General features: G+C 62.4%; 2 protein-coding genes across 2 annotated transcripts; one reads left to right on the plus strand and one right to left on the minus strand.

The window, feature by feature from the left end:
* The first annotated feature begins 391 nt into the window (after positions 1 to 391).
* Positions 392 to 9230, plus strand: KRI1 (KRI1 homolog). Its single transcript, XM_023645420.2, has 19 exons — positions 392 to 537; positions 636 to 709; positions 1408 to 1513; positions 1822 to 1930; positions 2260 to 2314; positions 2391 to 2437; positions 2700 to 2796; positions 2871 to 2948; positions 3460 to 3596; positions 3922 to 4048; positions 4152 to 4247; positions 4332 to 4502; positions 5724 to 5799; positions 5913 to 6001; positions 6081 to 6207; positions 6293 to 6423; positions 7190 to 7254; positions 7358 to 7456; positions 8335 to 9230. Exons 1-19 carry the CDS (start codon positions 444 to 446, stop codon positions 8672 to 8674), a joined length of 2118 nt encoding a protein of 705 aa, XP_023501188.1. The 5' UTR covers positions 392 to 443; the 3' UTR covers positions 8675 to 9230.
* Positions 8869 to 14581, minus strand: ATG4D (autophagy related 4D cysteine peptidase). Its single transcript, XM_023645424.2, has 10 exons — positions 14217 to 14581; positions 13631 to 13714; positions 13376 to 13549; positions 12802 to 13078; positions 12664 to 12728; positions 11228 to 11358; positions 10317 to 10395; positions 10165 to 10241; positions 9954 to 10073; positions 8869 to 9428 (listed from the first exon to the last, which is right to left on the minus strand). Exons 1-10 carry the CDS (start codon positions 14446 to 14448, stop codon positions 9246 to 9248), a joined length of 1422 nt encoding a protein of 473 aa, XP_023501192.1. The 5' UTR covers positions 14449 to 14581; the 3' UTR covers positions 8869 to 9245.
* Positions 14582 to 15923: the final 1342 nt, after the last annotated feature.

Here is a 15923-nt window from a genome sequence, read left to right on the forward strand (position 1 = left end):
AGTGGGGAGTCGAGCGTCCAGGATGTCGGTGGTGTGGGCCCGGGGGTCGCGGGTCGGCGATGCTCTGGGGGAGGGGAGAGAGTGGTAATTCCCAGGGTGCCAGGGGTGGGTGAGCTGGGTGGGGCAGCGGTTTGCGCTGTCGGAACGGAAGGGAGGCAGGAAACCGCGAATGGAGAAAGGGCCCCCAGATGTCAGCTGGGTGCCCGGAGCCCCAGGGGTGGGGTGGGGGTGGGCGGTGGCCGCAGCCTTCCCCGCAGAGGTGTGACCGTGGGCGGGGACTGAGGGCACTGGGCGTCAGGGATCCCGGAAGGGCCGGGGGCGGGGCTAGGCGCGGCCCGCGAGGCCCCCCGCCCTCTTTAAAGCTCGTGGTGGGCGGGGCCCATGGCAACCCCGCCCCCTCCAGGGAGCTCGCCGCGCGCGTGCGCAGTGGGCCGCCCGCCGCCATGCCGGAGCCGCGCGGGTCCTCGCCGCTGCGGGTGAACGCGGCGTTCGCGGCGCGGTACGGCCGCTACCGGGAGCGCGAGGAGCTGCAGCGGCGTGAGTGCGGGGCGCATGCGCGGGGCTCTCGGGTAGTGGGGGCTGATCTAGTGCCCCCTGGGCTGATCCGCTGGGGGGGGCTCTCCTTGTGCCCACAGTGAAAGATCGCTACGGGGACCGGGACAGCGGCGGCGACTCCAGCTCCGAGTCTGACTCCAGCGACGAGCGCGTGGTGAGCTTCCCCGCTCCGGCCCGGACGCGCGGGAGCCGGCCGACCCCCAAACCCATTGCAGCCTAGGGAGCGTCCAGCCCCCGACCCCCAATCCCAAGAGGGTCGGACAGCGCCTTCCCATGGTGGGGAGGGCGGGCACTCTCCCCCTCCTTCCCCTTCCCCGCCACCTGCCCGTCCTGACGTGTGAGGTGCGACCCCTCTGTCCCCCTTGCTCATCCCCAAAGTCAAACCATTTCTCAGTGTCCGACTGTCCCCCGTGCCACATGGGGCACCCAGCTTGTGCCCACATCAGCCTTGATCTGCTTCCTGGCCTCACCGTGCAGCCCAGCCCCTGCTTGCTGCCCCGCTGTGTCCTCTCTGCCCCACGTCAACCTCTTGTCGTCCCCAGGAAGTACCCTCTCCTTGCCGGCTGCCTTCCTCTGTCTCATATCCTTTATCTGTGTGTGTCCCGCCCCTGCCCACCCCGAGAGGGTCCCTCTCTCTCCCCCACCTGTTGAGCGGCACAGACTCACCCAGCGCTCCAGCTGTCTTTCCCCGGCGGGATCCCCCCTCCTTCCTCCTAAGGGAGCCCCTACCCCCGCCCCACTTCCCAGCCCTCAGCCCACCTGCCCTGGTTGCTTTACCACCCCCATCACAGCCCCGACCAGGGCTCTCTCCGCCTCCCTTCTGAAGCCTCTCCATCCCTCTTCCTGCCCTAGGAGTTTGACCCCCAGCAGGAGCGTGACTTCTACACGACTCTCTCCTTGTTGAAGAAGAAGGACCCCCGCATTTATCAGAAAGATGCCACCTTCTATCAGAGAACAGGTCTGGGGCTGCTCCTGTCTGAGGCCCAAGTTCCTCCTCGCTCTCTGGGCTGTAGTCACTATTTACTGGATCGTCACACAGCAGAAGTGCTTAGCAGAGTGTCTTAGACTATCACCTGTTGTTAATATTGGCTGTTCCGAGTGTGAATTACTCACCGAATTGTCACCGCCTGGGGGATACCTGCTACACAGCCGGGACTGGTGGCTTGGGGCTTTGAAACCTCGATCTGGCCCAGCCCAGTGGGATTCTCGGCCTGGGGAATGCAGGGGGTGGTGTCTGATGGCAGGTGTCTCCCGGTGGCCCCACAGCGTCGTCCTCGGAGAGCGAGGAGGAGCCGGCCGCCGAGCAGAAGCAAAAGAAGACACGGCCCATGTACCTGAAGGACTACGAGAGGAAAGTTATCCTGGAGAAGGAGGGGTGAGGAGAGCCGGGCCCCCCCAGCCGTCCCCGGCGGGTGGACAGGCAGATGGTGTTAGACTGGGAGAGGGGAGGACGGCTAACCCCCAAATCCTCACACCCTCTGGGAGCACCCAATCCCTGTCCCCAGTCCCGAGGGACAGACGGCGCCCTTCGCATCCCCTGGGGTGGCCACCTGGAGGTCTTAGGGGCAGAGGTGGGAGGGAGCCGGTGAGTCACCAAAATGGAGGACACCACGTACCCAGCTGCCGCTCGTCACAGCCCCCCCACCATGGGGACAGACGGGCCCTGGGGAGTCTGTTCTGAAGCCCCCATCCTTCCTTGCCCAGCAAATACGTCGATGAGGAGAATTCCGACGGGGAGCCCTCCCATCAGAGACCCCAGGTGGGTGCGGTGGAGGCTGGGTGGGGCCGGAGGGGCCCCGGGCTGAGCCTGAGGCCGGCCTCACTGTCCGCTGCAGGTCACGTCAAAGAGTTACGTGGACGAGCAGAAGCAGCTCAAGGAGAGGTGAGCACGGCCAGCCGAGCGGCCGCGTGGAGAGGAGCTGAGGCTCCTAGGTTCAGATTGAGCTCTGGCACTTAATGGCTGTGTGCCCTTGGACATGTCACTTGCTCTCTCTGGGCCTCAGTTTCCTCATCTGTTAAGTGGAGCCTCTGTGTCCCAGCACCACTCCAAGCTTGTCGGGGAGCGCTCAGGGCTTCATAAACGGGGTTACCGTTAGGCCAGCAGGCAGCCTGTCCGTCCTGACGCTTGTTCTCTTGGCGGGCAGCTTCCGGGCGTTCGTGGAGGACAGTGAGGATGAGGACAGCGCTGGGGAAGGCGGCTCCGGGTTGCTGCAGAAGCGCGCTAAAACCAGGGAGGAGAAGGTGGGTGCTGGGGCCCAGCTGGACCGGGCAGGGGCCAGGGCTCCCACAGACCCTCAGCACTGGCCTTCCTCCAGGCCCAGGAGGATGCCGACTACGTGGAATGGCTGAAGGGACAGAAGGAGATTCCAAACCCTGACGCCTTGAAAGAACTGGTGAGTTCCCGTGCACGGTTGCTGAAGAACAGAATCCTGTCCCGTCTATCCCACCTTTTTCCAGAAACCACCTTTGAGGGCATGGCCAAGAGCACACACGCTGAGGACGGGGTGTGTTCCTCTCTGGGTCTCAGTTTCTTCATCTATAAAATGGGGATGGGGCTGGCCCCATGGCATAGTGGTTAAGTTTGCATGCTCCACTTCAGCAGCCCGGGGTTTGTGGGTTTGGATCCCGGGCGCAGACCTACACACTGTTCATCAGCCATACTGTGGAGGTGACCCACATACAAAATGGAGGAAGACTGGCAACAGATGTTAGCTCAGGGCCAATCTTCCTCGCCAAAAAAAAAAGAAAGAAAGAAAGAAAAGAAAAACTGGCGATAATGCCACTAACCTAATTCATAGGTTGGCTGTGAAGTTTCAGTTACTTAAACCTGCTTGGTGCCCATGTCCCCTCTCCTTCCCTGCTCCCAAGTCCCTGACCTGGGTCCTGTCACCCCCTCACCCTCAGACTCACCTCAAGGAATATTGGAACAACCCAGAGCTGGATGAAGGGGAGCAGTTCCTTCGGGATTACATCCTCAACAAACGCTACGAGGAAGAGGAAGATGAGGAGGAGGTGGAGGAAGATGAGGAGGAGGAGGAAGGGTGAGCTGCCACGTCCCCCAGGGGCCTGGAGCCAATGCTGGCTGGAGAGCACAGGCCTGGGTGTGTCCTCTTTCACACAGATGGAAGTGGAGTTAGTTGCTGGTGAGGAGGAGCCGCGGACTGTGGGCTCTGGAGCCAGGGGGCACTAGTTCAAATCCTGGCCCTACCGCCAGGCTTCTGTGCCTCAGTTTCCCCATGTGTAAAATGGGGGTATTGGCAGCCCCTGACCGTAGGGTTCCCTTGAGGGTTAAATGAGTTAGCATGGCTGGTATGCAGGGGTGCAGGAGCTCAGCTGACCCCAGTCTTGTGCCGTCTTGTCCCTCAGGATCCCCGGCCCCCCGGTCCAGCTGGCCGTGGACGACTCCTCAGACGAGGGGGAGCTGTTTCTGAAGAAGCAGGAGGACTTCGAGCATAAGTACAACTTCCGCTTCGAGGAGCCGGACTCAGCCTTGGTGCGTGACTAGGGCCAGGCTGGGGACGACCCGGCCCACAGGCCCAGGCCACGGGGGCCCGGAATCATCTCTGTGGCCCTTCTGGGCTCCCTGCTGCCCACAGGTCAAGACCTACCCTCGGAGCATTGCGTCCTCCGTGCGCCGCAAGGACCAGCGCAGGAAGGAGAGGAGGGAGGAGACCAGGGAGAGAAAGAAGAAGGTGAGTGTGGGGGCAGTGGGAGGGGAGGCCCCTGGGCCTGCTGGGAGAGCCCACAACCCTTCCCCCATGGCCTGCCTCCCACAGGAGAAAGCGAAGAAGCAAGAGGAAATCAAGCAGCTGAAGAACCTGAAGAGGAAGGAGATTCTGGCCAAGCTGGAGAGGCTGCGGCAGGTCACGGGCAATGAGACCCTGGGCTTTGAGGAGCAGGACCTCGAGGAAGACTTCGACCCCGCCCGGCACGACCAGCTCATGCAGGTATGGCCCCCGAGGCCCAGCGCAGGCTTGCGGCCAAGTGCTGGCGAGTGTGGCTCTGGAATCAGCAGTCATTACTTGGCTGTGTGGCCTCAGAGAAGTGACTTGACATCTCTGAGCCTGTGTCCCTGTCTGTAAGGTGGGTCCAACCGTAGCAGCTACTTCAGGGCTGTTGTAAAGATAGCCTGAGAGGAAGGCACATAACAGTTGAGTTGGTAAATGCTCCAGAAACAGTGGGTTGCTGTATTTCCTTTAAACTCAGTTATTGAGCCGTTAATATTTATTGTGGTAATTGTGGGAACATAGCATCAGGCTGTGGAAACAGGCCATGAGAGCTATGTGGGAGAAGCAGTAGGGACCACTGGTGCCCCAAAGAGGCCTCTGACCAAGCCTGGGAGGTCAGGAAGGAGATTGCAGGTGCGTGGATAGGCCAGGTGTAAATGGGAGTGAGCGGGTGCTGTGTAGTAGGAGTTCAGCCTTCACTTTCTAGAAGCTTCTTAGTCCTGAGCTTCAGTTTCTCAATGGAACGGAGGTAGTTTCTGTCTCTCGGGTGCTTGCAAGAATGCAGTGAGATGCAGCTGAGCACTGGGCATACAGTAGGTGCTTCATACATGACACACTTAGCAATATCTGCCTTTGCCAGGCCCCCTGGGTGCTGGAGTTCCAGCACAGTCTCAGCCCTCCTGGAGCTCACAGAGTGGCCAGAACCGGTCTGACATTCATTGAGCACCTGCTGTATGCTCAGCTCCAAGCAGCATAGCAGAGCCTGCCCTCCCAGAGCACCCGGTCTAGCAGCAAGCACTTAACCAACCCACAGCGATCTGAGCAGTGATGGGGACGCGCAGGGGGCGCTGGGGTCCTCGAGGAGTCCCCTGACCGGCGTCACCACACGCGGTGGTGAGCTAGTTAGGACAGGCAGCTCAGATAAGACCTGAGGCCCGAGTAGCTGTCAGCCCGTCAAAGAGGGAGGGAGTGCGCCAAGCGGGGGTAGCACAGGGGCGAGGCCAGGAGGAGGGAGAGAACTGGGTCTGTGGGACTGAATGGGGGACAGGGGACAGAGGACGGGGGGGCAAGACCAGCCCAAGAAGGCGCGGAGGGGTCCCGGCACACAGGCCTCCTGCCATCAGGAGCTGACTCCGGGGGCACTGGGGAGCCATGTGCGATGCGGGGGTCAGATCCCTGGGGGTCGTGGGCCTGCTGACCCTCCCGGCCCCGCCCCTGCAGAAGTGCTTCGGAGACGAATACTATGGCGCGATGGAGGAGGAGAAGCCACAGTTTGAGGAAGAGGAAGGGCTTGAAGGTGAGGTCCCCTGGGGCCTTGGCCTTGGGGCTGCTGGGCCTGAAGCCTGTGGTCCCCGCCTGACCCCAGGCCTGACCCCGCCTGACCTCTGTCTATCCATCCTCTGGGAGCAGACGACTGGAACTGGGACACGTGGGCCGGGCCTGAGCAGGGTACGGCGTGGAGCCAGGAAGAGCTGCACTGCGAGGACCCCGACTTCAATGTAGGTGCCACGGGTACGCGGGGCACTGTGGACGATCCTGGGGGCCCCCAGGGCCGGCCTGACCCGCGTGTCCCGGCAGATGGACGCCGACTACGACCCCAGCCAGCCTCGGAGGAAGCAGCGCGAGGCCCCCTCGATGGGCAAGAAGAAGCGCAAGTCGCCCTTCGCCGCCGCCGTGGGCCAGGAGAAGCCGGTGTTCGAGCCGGGTGAGGCCCCAGGTGGGTGGTGGGTGGCGGGGAGCGGGGCCCGCGGGCCTGACACCGCCCGGCAGCCTGGCTGTGTCCCCCGCAGGGGACAAGACGTTCGAGGAGTACCTGGACGAGTACTACCGGCTGGACTACGAGGACATCATCGATGACCTGCCCTGTCGCTTCAAGTACCGCGCTGTGGTGCCCTGCGACTTCGGGCTGAGCACCGAGGAGGTGGGGCCCTGGGGGCGCCGAGGAGGCAGGAGGACTCCCATGGGGCGGGGCCCAGAGCTTGTCCCCATCATCTTGCTTGTCGTTCTGGTCCTGGCTGTCTGTCTGCAGCCAGGGGCTGTGACGACCTGGGGGCTCTGGAACCAGGTGGCCCAGGTTCACATCCTGGCCTGGCTGCTCACCAGCTGTGTGGCCTTGGCCATGTGACTTAAGGCTCCATGCCTCAGTTTCCCCATCTGTAAAATGAGCCTAATAACGGCCCCCGCCTCATGGCTGTGGGGGTGCCTGACTCCTCACGGTCAGGAAGAACAGGCAATATTTATAGAGTTTATACCACATCTTCCCGACGACGTTCCAGTAGGTTCTGAGGGGATGCCCACCTCTTAAGTGGGGAAACTGAGGCCTGGAGCCTGGGCCTCACCTGGGATTGGCAAACCCCGTCCCTGGCAGAGAGACCCCTGCCCTGTCCTGAGGCTTCTGGGGCCATGGTGCACGGATTGGGGCTCCCGGGCCCAAACTGGAATGAAATCAGCCGCTTCCTGGCCGGCTTGGGGCAAGGATCCACTCTCGGAGCCTCAGTTTCCCCATCTGATGCCCCCTGCAAAAATCATCCAGCGGGCTCCGCGGAAATCACTTCTTCCCTACCATCGTGACGTCCTGCTGAGTGGTCCTAGCATCGCCTCAATTTGCCCAAGGAGGGGACTAGGGCTTAGAGTCAGGGTCCCCCGGGGCTCAGGAATGAGGACCCCCCCAACTCCGTTCCCCTCAGATCCTCGCAGCTGATGACAAGGAGCTGAACCGGTGGTGCTCCCTGAAGAAGACCTGCATGTACAGGTGACGGGGGGTGGGGCCAGGCGCCCCAGGAGGAGGGGCGGCCGGGCGAGCTTGGGCACCCCTGGAGCCCCCAGTGATGGGCGTGTCTGCCGGGCGCCCGCAGGTCGGAGCAGGAGGAGCTGCAGGACAAGAGGGCGTACAGCCAGAAGGCCCAGAACGCCTGGAAGAAGAGGCAGATATTCAAGTCGCTCTGCCCAGAGGAGTGAGTGTCGCTGGCTGGGGCAGGACGGCCGGGAGCTGCCAGGCTCAGGGTTGAGTCTTGCTCTGCCGGCCATTCCTTGCATGACCTTGGGACTGGGGCTTCCCTTCTCTGACAGCTGGCTTCAAATCCTGGCTGGGCTATAGCTGTGTGACCTTGGGCAAGTCACTTCCCCTCTCTGGGCCTGTTTCCTCATTTATAAAATGGGGATAAAGATGGCTTGTTTCTTGGTGGTTTTTTGAGGATTAAGTGAATTAATTCATGGAAAGTGCTTAAAACAGAGTATATGCCATATAGGTATTAGCTATCGTTATCATGTTGTTATTTCCTGATCTATAAGGCGGGGGTGGTGGAAGCTCACAGGCTTGATTGAAAGGTGAAATGAGTTAATTTACATGAATAGCTTAGTGTAGGCCTGGGCACAGATACGGGAATTACTGGCAATACCGTCCAGCCTCAGGTTTCAGTAGAAAACTCTGGGGGCTGGCCCGGTGGCGTAGCAGTTAAGTGCGCACGTTCTGCTTCTTGGTGGCCCAGGGTTTGCAGGTTCAGATCCTGGGTGCAGACACGGCACCGCTTGGCAAGCCATGCTGTGGTAGGCGTCCCACACATAAAGTAGAGGAAGATGGGTGTGGATGTTAGCTCAGGGCCAGTCTTCCTCAGCAAAAAAAAAAAGAGGAGGATTGGCAACAAATGTTAGCGCTAATCTTCCTCAAAAAAAAAAAAAGAAAAGAAAAAAGAAAACCCAGGTTTTGAGCCCCAGGCAGGCCCCTCTTGGCTGCCCCTCTGAGCCTCTCCTTTCCTAGCTGAAAAATGGGACGTGAGCCCAGGAAGTGGTAATCATGCTGGGCCTGGGTTGAGCGCTGACTTTCCTCCCCCAGGACGGAGATGCCCACGGAAGCCACAGGGAAGCCACCGAGAGACAAGGCCGGCCCGCAGGGGCAGCTGCCAGCCCCCGATGGGGCCTGTGGGAAGCAGCCACGGCCTGGGAGCCCCCCAGCCCAGGAAGAGGCGGCCCCTGGATCCAGCCCGGAGAAGCCAGCCCCCCCAAGGCGGAAGAGGGGCAAGAAGGCCCGGCTCCTGGGCCCCACTGTGACCCTCGGGGGCCACGAGTTCAGCCGCCAGAGACTACAAGCTTTCGGCCTCAACCCCAAACGGCTGCACTTCCGCCAGCTGGGCCGGCAGCGCAGGAAGCAGAAGGGGCCCAAGAGTGGCCCCTGACCTCCACGGAGCAAGTGGGGGCCCCGGGGTTTCTCCCGCTCATCAAGACCCCAAATGCACCCCACTCTGTCCACTCTGTGGACCCTCTTGTCTACCTGTGGGTGAGGGGGCATCCCCATCTTACAGATGTGGCAGCTTCCCCGGGGTCTGCCTTGGCCCCAGCCCTCAAATGCTGGGTCCAGCCGCAGCCAAGGTCAAGTCCAACGGCTTTATTAGCCCCCAGCAGCCACAGTTCCCCCCTCCCACCGCCACCAGCCCTTAGGGCAGGGGGCTTGGGGACCAGGGAGGGGCGCGGGCGTCCAGTGCAAACTACAGTACTGAGTCAGGCCCTGAGTGGGTGCCGGGGCCCTCCCTCCCCGCCGCGCGGAGGGCCCAGCTGGCGGGAGGCGGGCAGACGCGGGCTGGCTCTGGCTGGGTGGCCCCGCTCGGAGGTTTCCTGGACTGGGCTGGCTGCGCTGGTCCAGGCAGCGTCGAGAAGGGGCAGTCATCCCAGCCAGAGTGCAGGATCCCACCCCCAGCGTGACATAAATAGAAAAATAAATAGTGTCGCATCTTCTCCCCATCCCTCCCTCTATAAAAACACAAAGTCCTCGGAGCTGGGGCGTTTGGCCTTGAGGAGCCGCCCGGTGCGAGGGAGCCGCAGTGTGGGCTGCGAGAGCTGGGAGCAGAGGTCGTCCAGGCTGTGGTCCTGAGCGTGGCCCTCGGCCAGCGTGAACATGGGGTACCGCTCCGTGGCCGAGGAGGAGCTGAGCACCTGGGGAGGAGGGAGAGCACTCAGCCCCCACCACGGCCGCGTTAACCATTGTAGCAAGCAGCTCTATCAGGTGCTTCCCTGACTCAGACCAGCCAATCAGCATCCTCCATCCATCCCCGGACGGACAGGGATTGGCTCAGTGAAGAGCACGTGACCCAGCGCAGCCAATGAAAGGCAACCCTGGGGTTTTTGCTGCATCTGCTGGGAAAGTGGGACTCCCTTTCCACTGCGCTGGGAGGCGGGTGCCCAGAGAGGCTGGTGGCCACCATAAGGGTGAAGCCCTGAGGGGACAACAGAGACAGGGAGGGGACAGCCACTTGAGCCAATGGATGCAGCTGTCCCCTAAGGCAGTGACGCCTGTAACTTTTCATTTTATGCCCCTTTTTTGATCTGATCAGTTACAGCTGGGCTTTTGTAGCTTGTGGGCGGGGCAGTCATCTTGACAGCGCCGCCTGGAGGCAGCTCCCCAGGTCTGCTGGCCTCGAGGCCTCTTCCTCTTGCCCCCCACGCCCCCGTCTTGCTCACCCTGGTCAGCTCCGAGCAAAGTGTCTCAAACTCCTTCCTGTCCCCAGCGTAGAAGCCCACAGTGCAGCTTGGGTCCATCTTGGTAAAGGCCATCTTGCGTGGGGAAGTGCAGTGGAAGGACTGGGGCAGGCAAACAGAGAATCAGGGGGCCTGGCTCCCTGCACACGTCCCGGCACCACCCCCCCGCCCCCCCCACAGGATCCCAGCTCACCTCTAAGGGGAAGTCAGCCCGGCTGACATCCACAGTCGGCTGGCAGTAGTGGGGGTCCAGGTAGAGCAGGAAGTCATCTGCAGGGGAGGAGGCGTGAGCAGGGGTGTGGAAGGGGAGGGCGGGGTGGGATGGAGCAGGACGGGCGGGCCTACCCTGGTAGCCGATGAAGTACAGCGAGTGCCGAGGCTTGCCCCCCATGATGCCCAGGCACAGCTCGGAACGCAGGAGCTCCTGCAGGGAGGACAGTGGGTGAAGAGGACGAGTACTATCAGGCAGTCACTCAACAAAACGCTTAGCAAAGGCCCACTGCCCTGGGGGGCAGCAGTGACCAAGACACACAAAACTATAGTTCCTCACAGAGCTGAGATTCTAGTGTGGGAGACACTAGATGAGTGAGCTTTGTCATGTGTCAGAAGGTGATGACACTGGGAGAAGAATAAAAGAGCAGGGCTTTGCAGTTTTAAATAGGGAGGTCAGGAAAGGCCTCAGTGAGAGGGGATGTTGCAGGGCATCTTGGGAAAGAGTACTCCAAGTGGCAGGAACAGCAGGTGCAAAGGCCTTGAGGCAGGTGTGTTCTGAGAACAGTGAAGAGGCCCATGCGGCTGGAGCAGAGCGAAGTGAGGAGAGTGGGGGCAGATGAGGTCAAGGAAGGGACGGGGACATGGTGTGGGACCCTGTGTGCTGTGGGGAGAACTTTGGCCTTTACTCTGAGAGTCAACACACCAGGGTCTTTCCAGCACGCCTCTGGCTCCTCACTTGCCCCTGGCTGGAGAGGGACTTTCCTAGGCTGTGCAGCCACCCCCACCTGCCCTTCGTTGTTAGTTTTGATTCCTTTAGAGTCCAAACTGTCCCAGCTGTCACTTTGCTCCCAGCTCCACTGCCTGTCATTCCCCCATCAGAATGTCCACTCCCAGAGGCATGAATTTTTGCCTCTTCTGTTCCTCTCTGAATCCCAGCGTAAAGTGCTACTGAACACACAGATGAAGGGATGGAAAAGGCAGCCCAAGCTGGAAACATCTGGAAGCCTCCCAGGGGAGGCACAGTGGAATGTGGCTGAGCCTACCTTCACGCAGGGCACGTACACGGGGTTCAGCGTCTCACCACCCAGCCGCACGGGCACCAGGATGACCACAGACTTCCACTCGGCTGTGGGGTCTGGCCTGGCCACCAGGCGTGCCACATCCGCCTTGTACACTGGAAGGACAGGGCTGCGGGTCACCTTCTGCCCGTCCTTCAAGCCTCAGAGGGTGGCCCTCCATGCCCAGGGGCCCAACCGTCATCAGTGGAGAAGGATGTCTTTCCAGTGCCCCCAAATGTCCTCAGACAACCCCAGGGCCTCGGGCAGGTGTGGACACGCCCATTTTACAGAAAGGGCAACTGAGGCCCCGCAATTTGGACAAAGCATAAAGCCGGGAAGACAGGAAGTGCCTCCCGAGGACCAGGCCTGACTGGTCCTCACCGACCTGGCGCCTTGGTTTGCCAAGAAGGAAATGGGAGCGCCAAGCGGCTGCCCCTCGCGAGAACGTCCCTGTGTGTGCCTTCTCCTCAGTTCGCCACCGCCTCCTCACCATGTAAACCCCTTCCCTGCTCCCAGAGAAGCAGCTTCAACCGGTTCTGGAGACACAGCTGCTCTATCTGAATGTTTGTGTCCCCACATTCATGTGTTGAAACCTAACCCCCAAGGGGATGGGTGGGGAGGTGGGGCCTTTGGGAGGTGATGAGGTCATGAGGGTGGGGCCCTCCAGAATGGGATTAGCGCCCTGTTAACAGACCCCAGAGAGCCCCCTCCCCCCTTCCGCCCTGTGAGGACACAGCAAAACGATCCAGGAAGCAGCCCCGCCAGATACTGAAGCTGCCAGGGCCTTGATCTGGGGCCTCCCGGCCTCCAGAATGATGAGAAATAAACTCCTGTCATTCAGAAGCCCCCTAGTACTGGTGTCAGAGCCCCCCTAAGCAACTACCACACTGGCTGTGAAAATTCAACTTGCCCCCAACTGCTGCCGTTTCACATAAAAACGTACAGATTTTGTAGATTCCCTGATTCCAACCCATGAAGGCTCCTAATAATCAAGACCTTTTCGAAACTGACTCGGAGGATAGCAAGGAATAATAACAATAATAGCTAATAGCTAGTGTCACGCTTACTATGTGACAAGTGCTAAGGATTTCACTTGAATTACTGACTTACTGAATCCTCATGACGACCCTACGAGGCAGAGGAGCTCAGACTTTTGTGCACGTTAGAACTGTTTGCAGAGTAAGAGTGCACGGGGCCTGAGAGAAGGAAATCCGACGTCCTTCATTCTCTCACGCGGGGAGACGCTCCTCAAGTTTCTCCTCCCGGCTCCCAAGGGAGTGGAGGGACCCTGAGCACCTCCCCTTGTGTGGGCCTGGGATCCTTTCCAAGGGTCCCTCTGTCCCAGAGGAAGGGGGCTCCTAAGAAGCAGCAGAAGTAGTGAGCAGCTCAGGGTGAGGACCCTGAGACCCTGGTCCCCTCACCTGTGCAGTCCTGAGAAACGTACACCACCAGGCGGGTGACCTCTGCGCAGCTCTCCACTGCTTTCCTGGGGGCGAGAGGGCAGGCCTGAGTTCCTGGGGGCACACAGCGGCTCCCGTGGCCCCTGTCGCGGCCCTCACCTGAGTATATGCGCCACCAGGGACGGCCCATACCAGTCGCCCGCCTTCTTGCCTGAGCTCTGCCCGAGCTCCACCAGCTGGTGGAGGCCGAAGGGGGCCCGGGGGTGGTCGGCGAACCAGGACACAATCTGCCGGTGGCGGCGTTCCTGCTCCAGCTCGGGGGCGCCCTGGGCCCAGTGTGGGGGCATCCAACGGGCAGGCCCACGGTACCGGTTGGGAGAAGACAACCCCACCGGCTCAGGGGGGCCCAGGCCCGCGCCCTCGGCCCATGTCCAGTCTGGGGGGGGATGGAGTACACGGTCAGACCATGCCGCTGTGGGGGGTGGCGGGGGCCACAGTTCCCATTTCCAGATGCTCTGCACACAATGCTTATGCTCCACGTACTGTGTGTTGGACAATTTTCACGTTTTTGAATCTTACTTTATAAACCACTCTAGCGCCCCACACCCCCAAAGTTACTTTACCCACAATCCTAACACGACTTTAAACTCTTGGTTTACAAACAGTTTTGGCCCTGCTGGGCCATGTGGTTGGCACTGTACTCCCAGCGTGCCCTCCCCTCACCTCGGCTCACCTCTGGGCAGGTAATGCAGCAGCAGGCCCTGCGCCAGCATCATCTGCCCGCTGCGTAACATGCATCCCCAGCCACAGTCGGAGGTCAGGCAGCCCCCCGCCAGGGGCGGGAAGTCCCGACGGTAGGTGAGCCACAGGCGGGAGGCGAAGTCCCGCTGGAAACGCTGGATGTCACCTACAAGAGCGGGCTTGTCAGCTGCCACCAGGAACACCCCTGGGGGCCTTTCCCAACCCTGGCCTGGGGCCACCAGCTCACCCTCGCTCTCGAAGCGGTAGCGGCGGCCGCAGAGGTGGACGCTGGAGATCTTGCTAAAGCTGGTGCGGCTTTTGACTGCCCAACCTGGGGAGACACGGGGCAGCGCCCCCGCGAGATGAAGCACGTGCTTTGCAGACACGCAGCAGTTACAAGAGGCTTCCATTACCCCATCTGTGCAACGGGGACCTCCTAGTTCCTATCTCAGGGTGGCACTGGGGATTCCGAGTCACAATCCTCTTAGATGGAGGTGGGGCCCCTATTAACAGCCACACGAGTGTCTGCCGCTAATTCTGCAGGAATTAAGGCAGATCTGATGATTGGACCCATTTAACAGGGGAAAAATGGAGGCACGGGGAAGCAAAAAAACTTGCCCAAGGTCACACCGGGAAGGACAGGACCTGCAAACACCTTCCCCGTTGGACCTGCCCCTGGGCCGCCCTGGGCAGGGCAGGGTGGGGACCCGCAGGTGACTCACAGGACAGACAGTGGAACGCCCGGCAGGGGCAGGTGCTCCCGGACTCCCGCCCCCGGCCCGGCCGAGCCCCCGGCCCGATCCCCTCGGACCCCCGGGCCCGCCCCTCCTCACCGTACTTGACGTTGTTCCAGGCGGTCAGGAACTTCGCCTTAAACTTGTCCACTTCGTCCGGCTCCCCGGCCGCGGCCCCGGGCGGGCCAGCAGCGGGCGCGCCGGCTCCAGGGGCGCCCAGGCCGTTGGGGCCCGGGGCTCGGGGACCGCGCGGCCTGCGGCCCTCGGGGCGGCGCGCGTCCTCCGGGCTCCCGCTGCGGTACTGCGCGGCGGCCGGCGACACGGAGTTCATGGGCGCCGGGGCCGGGTCGGGGCCGGAGCGGGCGCTAGTGGACGCCCGACGCGAAGGCCAGGCCCCCGGGCCCCGCGCGGGACGCTGTCACCGCCGCCGCCGCCATTTTAGCGGCCCTGGGCCCGGGAGGGAGGCGGGCGTGACTCGGCCGCACGCCCCGCCCCGGCCCGGCCCCCAGCCTGGCTCCCCGGCCCGGGCCCCGGGGGCCGCACGGGGCCTGCAGACGCGGCGCCTCCCCCCGGCGCCCGCCCCACGCCTGCCGCCTTATCGCAGCGGCCAGGCGCGCCCAGCCCCGCACGCCCTTATCCGGGGCCCCAGGCCGGGAGCCCCGCCCCCGGGCCTGCCCCGCCCACAGCCCCAGCTCGACCGCCCCCGGCCCCGCCTCCACACCGGCCCCGCCCACAGCCCCAGCTTGGCTCCCTCTCGGCCCCGCCCCCGGACAGGCCCCGCCCACCAGCCCGAGCTCGGCCCGCCCCCCCCACCCCCCGGGCCGGCCGCACCACTGCCCCAGCTCGGGTCCCGGCCCCGCCCCCGCATCGTCCCCCTACGAGCTCAGCTTTGCCCACCCCCCGGGCTCCGCCCCGGCCCCGCCCCCAGATGGGACCCTCCCACCAGCCCCAGCGTGGGTCCCCTGCCCCTCCCCCAACCCAGCTTGGCCCCGACCCCGCCCCCGGCCCCAGCTCCCCCCATTCCCCGCCTTGGCCCCGCCTCCCGCCCCTGGCCCCAGCTTGGATGCGTCCCCAGTCCAGGCCCCAGTTTGGCCCCGGTCCGGGCCCCAGCTTGGCCCCAGCTCGCCCCGGCCCCGCCCCCAGGCCCAGCTCGGCCCCGCCCCCAGTCCCGGCCCCAGCTTGGCCCCCCTGGGCCCCAGCCCCGCCCCCGCCGGTGCCCCTGTGCTGGCTGCAAGCCCAGAACCCGCGTCCGCCTGGGGCCAAACGTGTTTGACACCCTCTCCCCACCTCTACTCCCTCCTGCCAAACCACACCTCTGTGAGCCTCAGTTTCCTCGTGAGTCAAAGGGGGCGCCATCCACAGCACAACATAGACGAATCTTTCCGATAATTTTGCTGAGGGAAAGGGGCCAGACAAGAAAGAAAAGGATGTACTCTCTCGTTATATTTGCATAACGCTCTAGAAAATGCAACCTCATCTCTAGTAAGGGAAAGCGGATCGGTGGCTGCCCGGGGGTGGGGCGGGGAGAGGGGGGCGCGACGGAGCTAAAAAGGGCGAGGGCATGCTGGGCGTGGGGTATCGGTTTAGGACCCTGATCGTGGCGATGGTTCCCAGGACGTGAAAACTGCCGGATCGTACGCTTTAAACGTGTGTGGTTACTGCATGTCAATTACACTTCAGTAAAGCTGTTGAGACACTTCGATGCGTCTCACTCCGGAATGTTAGGAGGACGAGGGGAGCTCAGCCGTGTGAAGCGCTTAGCGTGGCATCTGCGGCACAGTTAGGGCTCCGCGGAAGTCAGTCACC

This window comes from Equus caballus, chromosome 7, assembly GCF_041296265.1.
Source record: "Equus caballus isolate H_3958 breed thoroughbred chromosome 7, TB-T2T, whole genome shotgun sequence".
NCBI lineage: Eukaryota > Metazoa > Chordata > Mammalia > Perissodactyla > Equidae > Equus > Equus caballus.

What these genes read in the sequence shown, in the direction of transcription:
- KRI1 (XM_023645420.2), top strand. Translation starts at nt 444, where the DNA reads ATGCCGGAGCCGCGCGGGTCCTCGCCGCTGCGGGTGAACGCGGCGTTC. An exon ending in CTAAAACCAGGGAGGAGAAG is followed by an intron (nt 2,797 to 2,870) that starts GTGGGTGCTGGG and finishes GCCTTCCTCCAG; the next exon opens with GCCCAGGAGGATGCCGACTA. An exon ending in GGCACGACCAGCTCATGCAG is followed by an intron (nt 4,503 to 5,723) that starts GTATGGCCCCCG and finishes CCGCCCCTGCAG; the next exon opens with AAGTGCTTCGGAGACGAATA.
- ATG4D (XM_023645424.2), bottom strand. Translation starts at nt 14,448, where the DNA reads ATGAACTCCGTGTCGCCGGCCGCCGCGCAGTACCGCAGCGGGAGCCCG. An exon ending in CTACCGCTTCGAGAGCGAGG is followed by an intron (nt 13,550 to 13,630) that starts GTGAGCTGGTGG and finishes CCGCTCTTGTAG; the next exon opens with GTGACATCCAGCGTTTCCAG. An exon ending in GTACTTCATCGGCTACCAGG is followed by an intron (nt 10,242 to 10,316) that starts GTAGGCCCGCCC and finishes CCTCCCCTGCAG; the next exon opens with ATGACTTCCTGCTCTACCTG.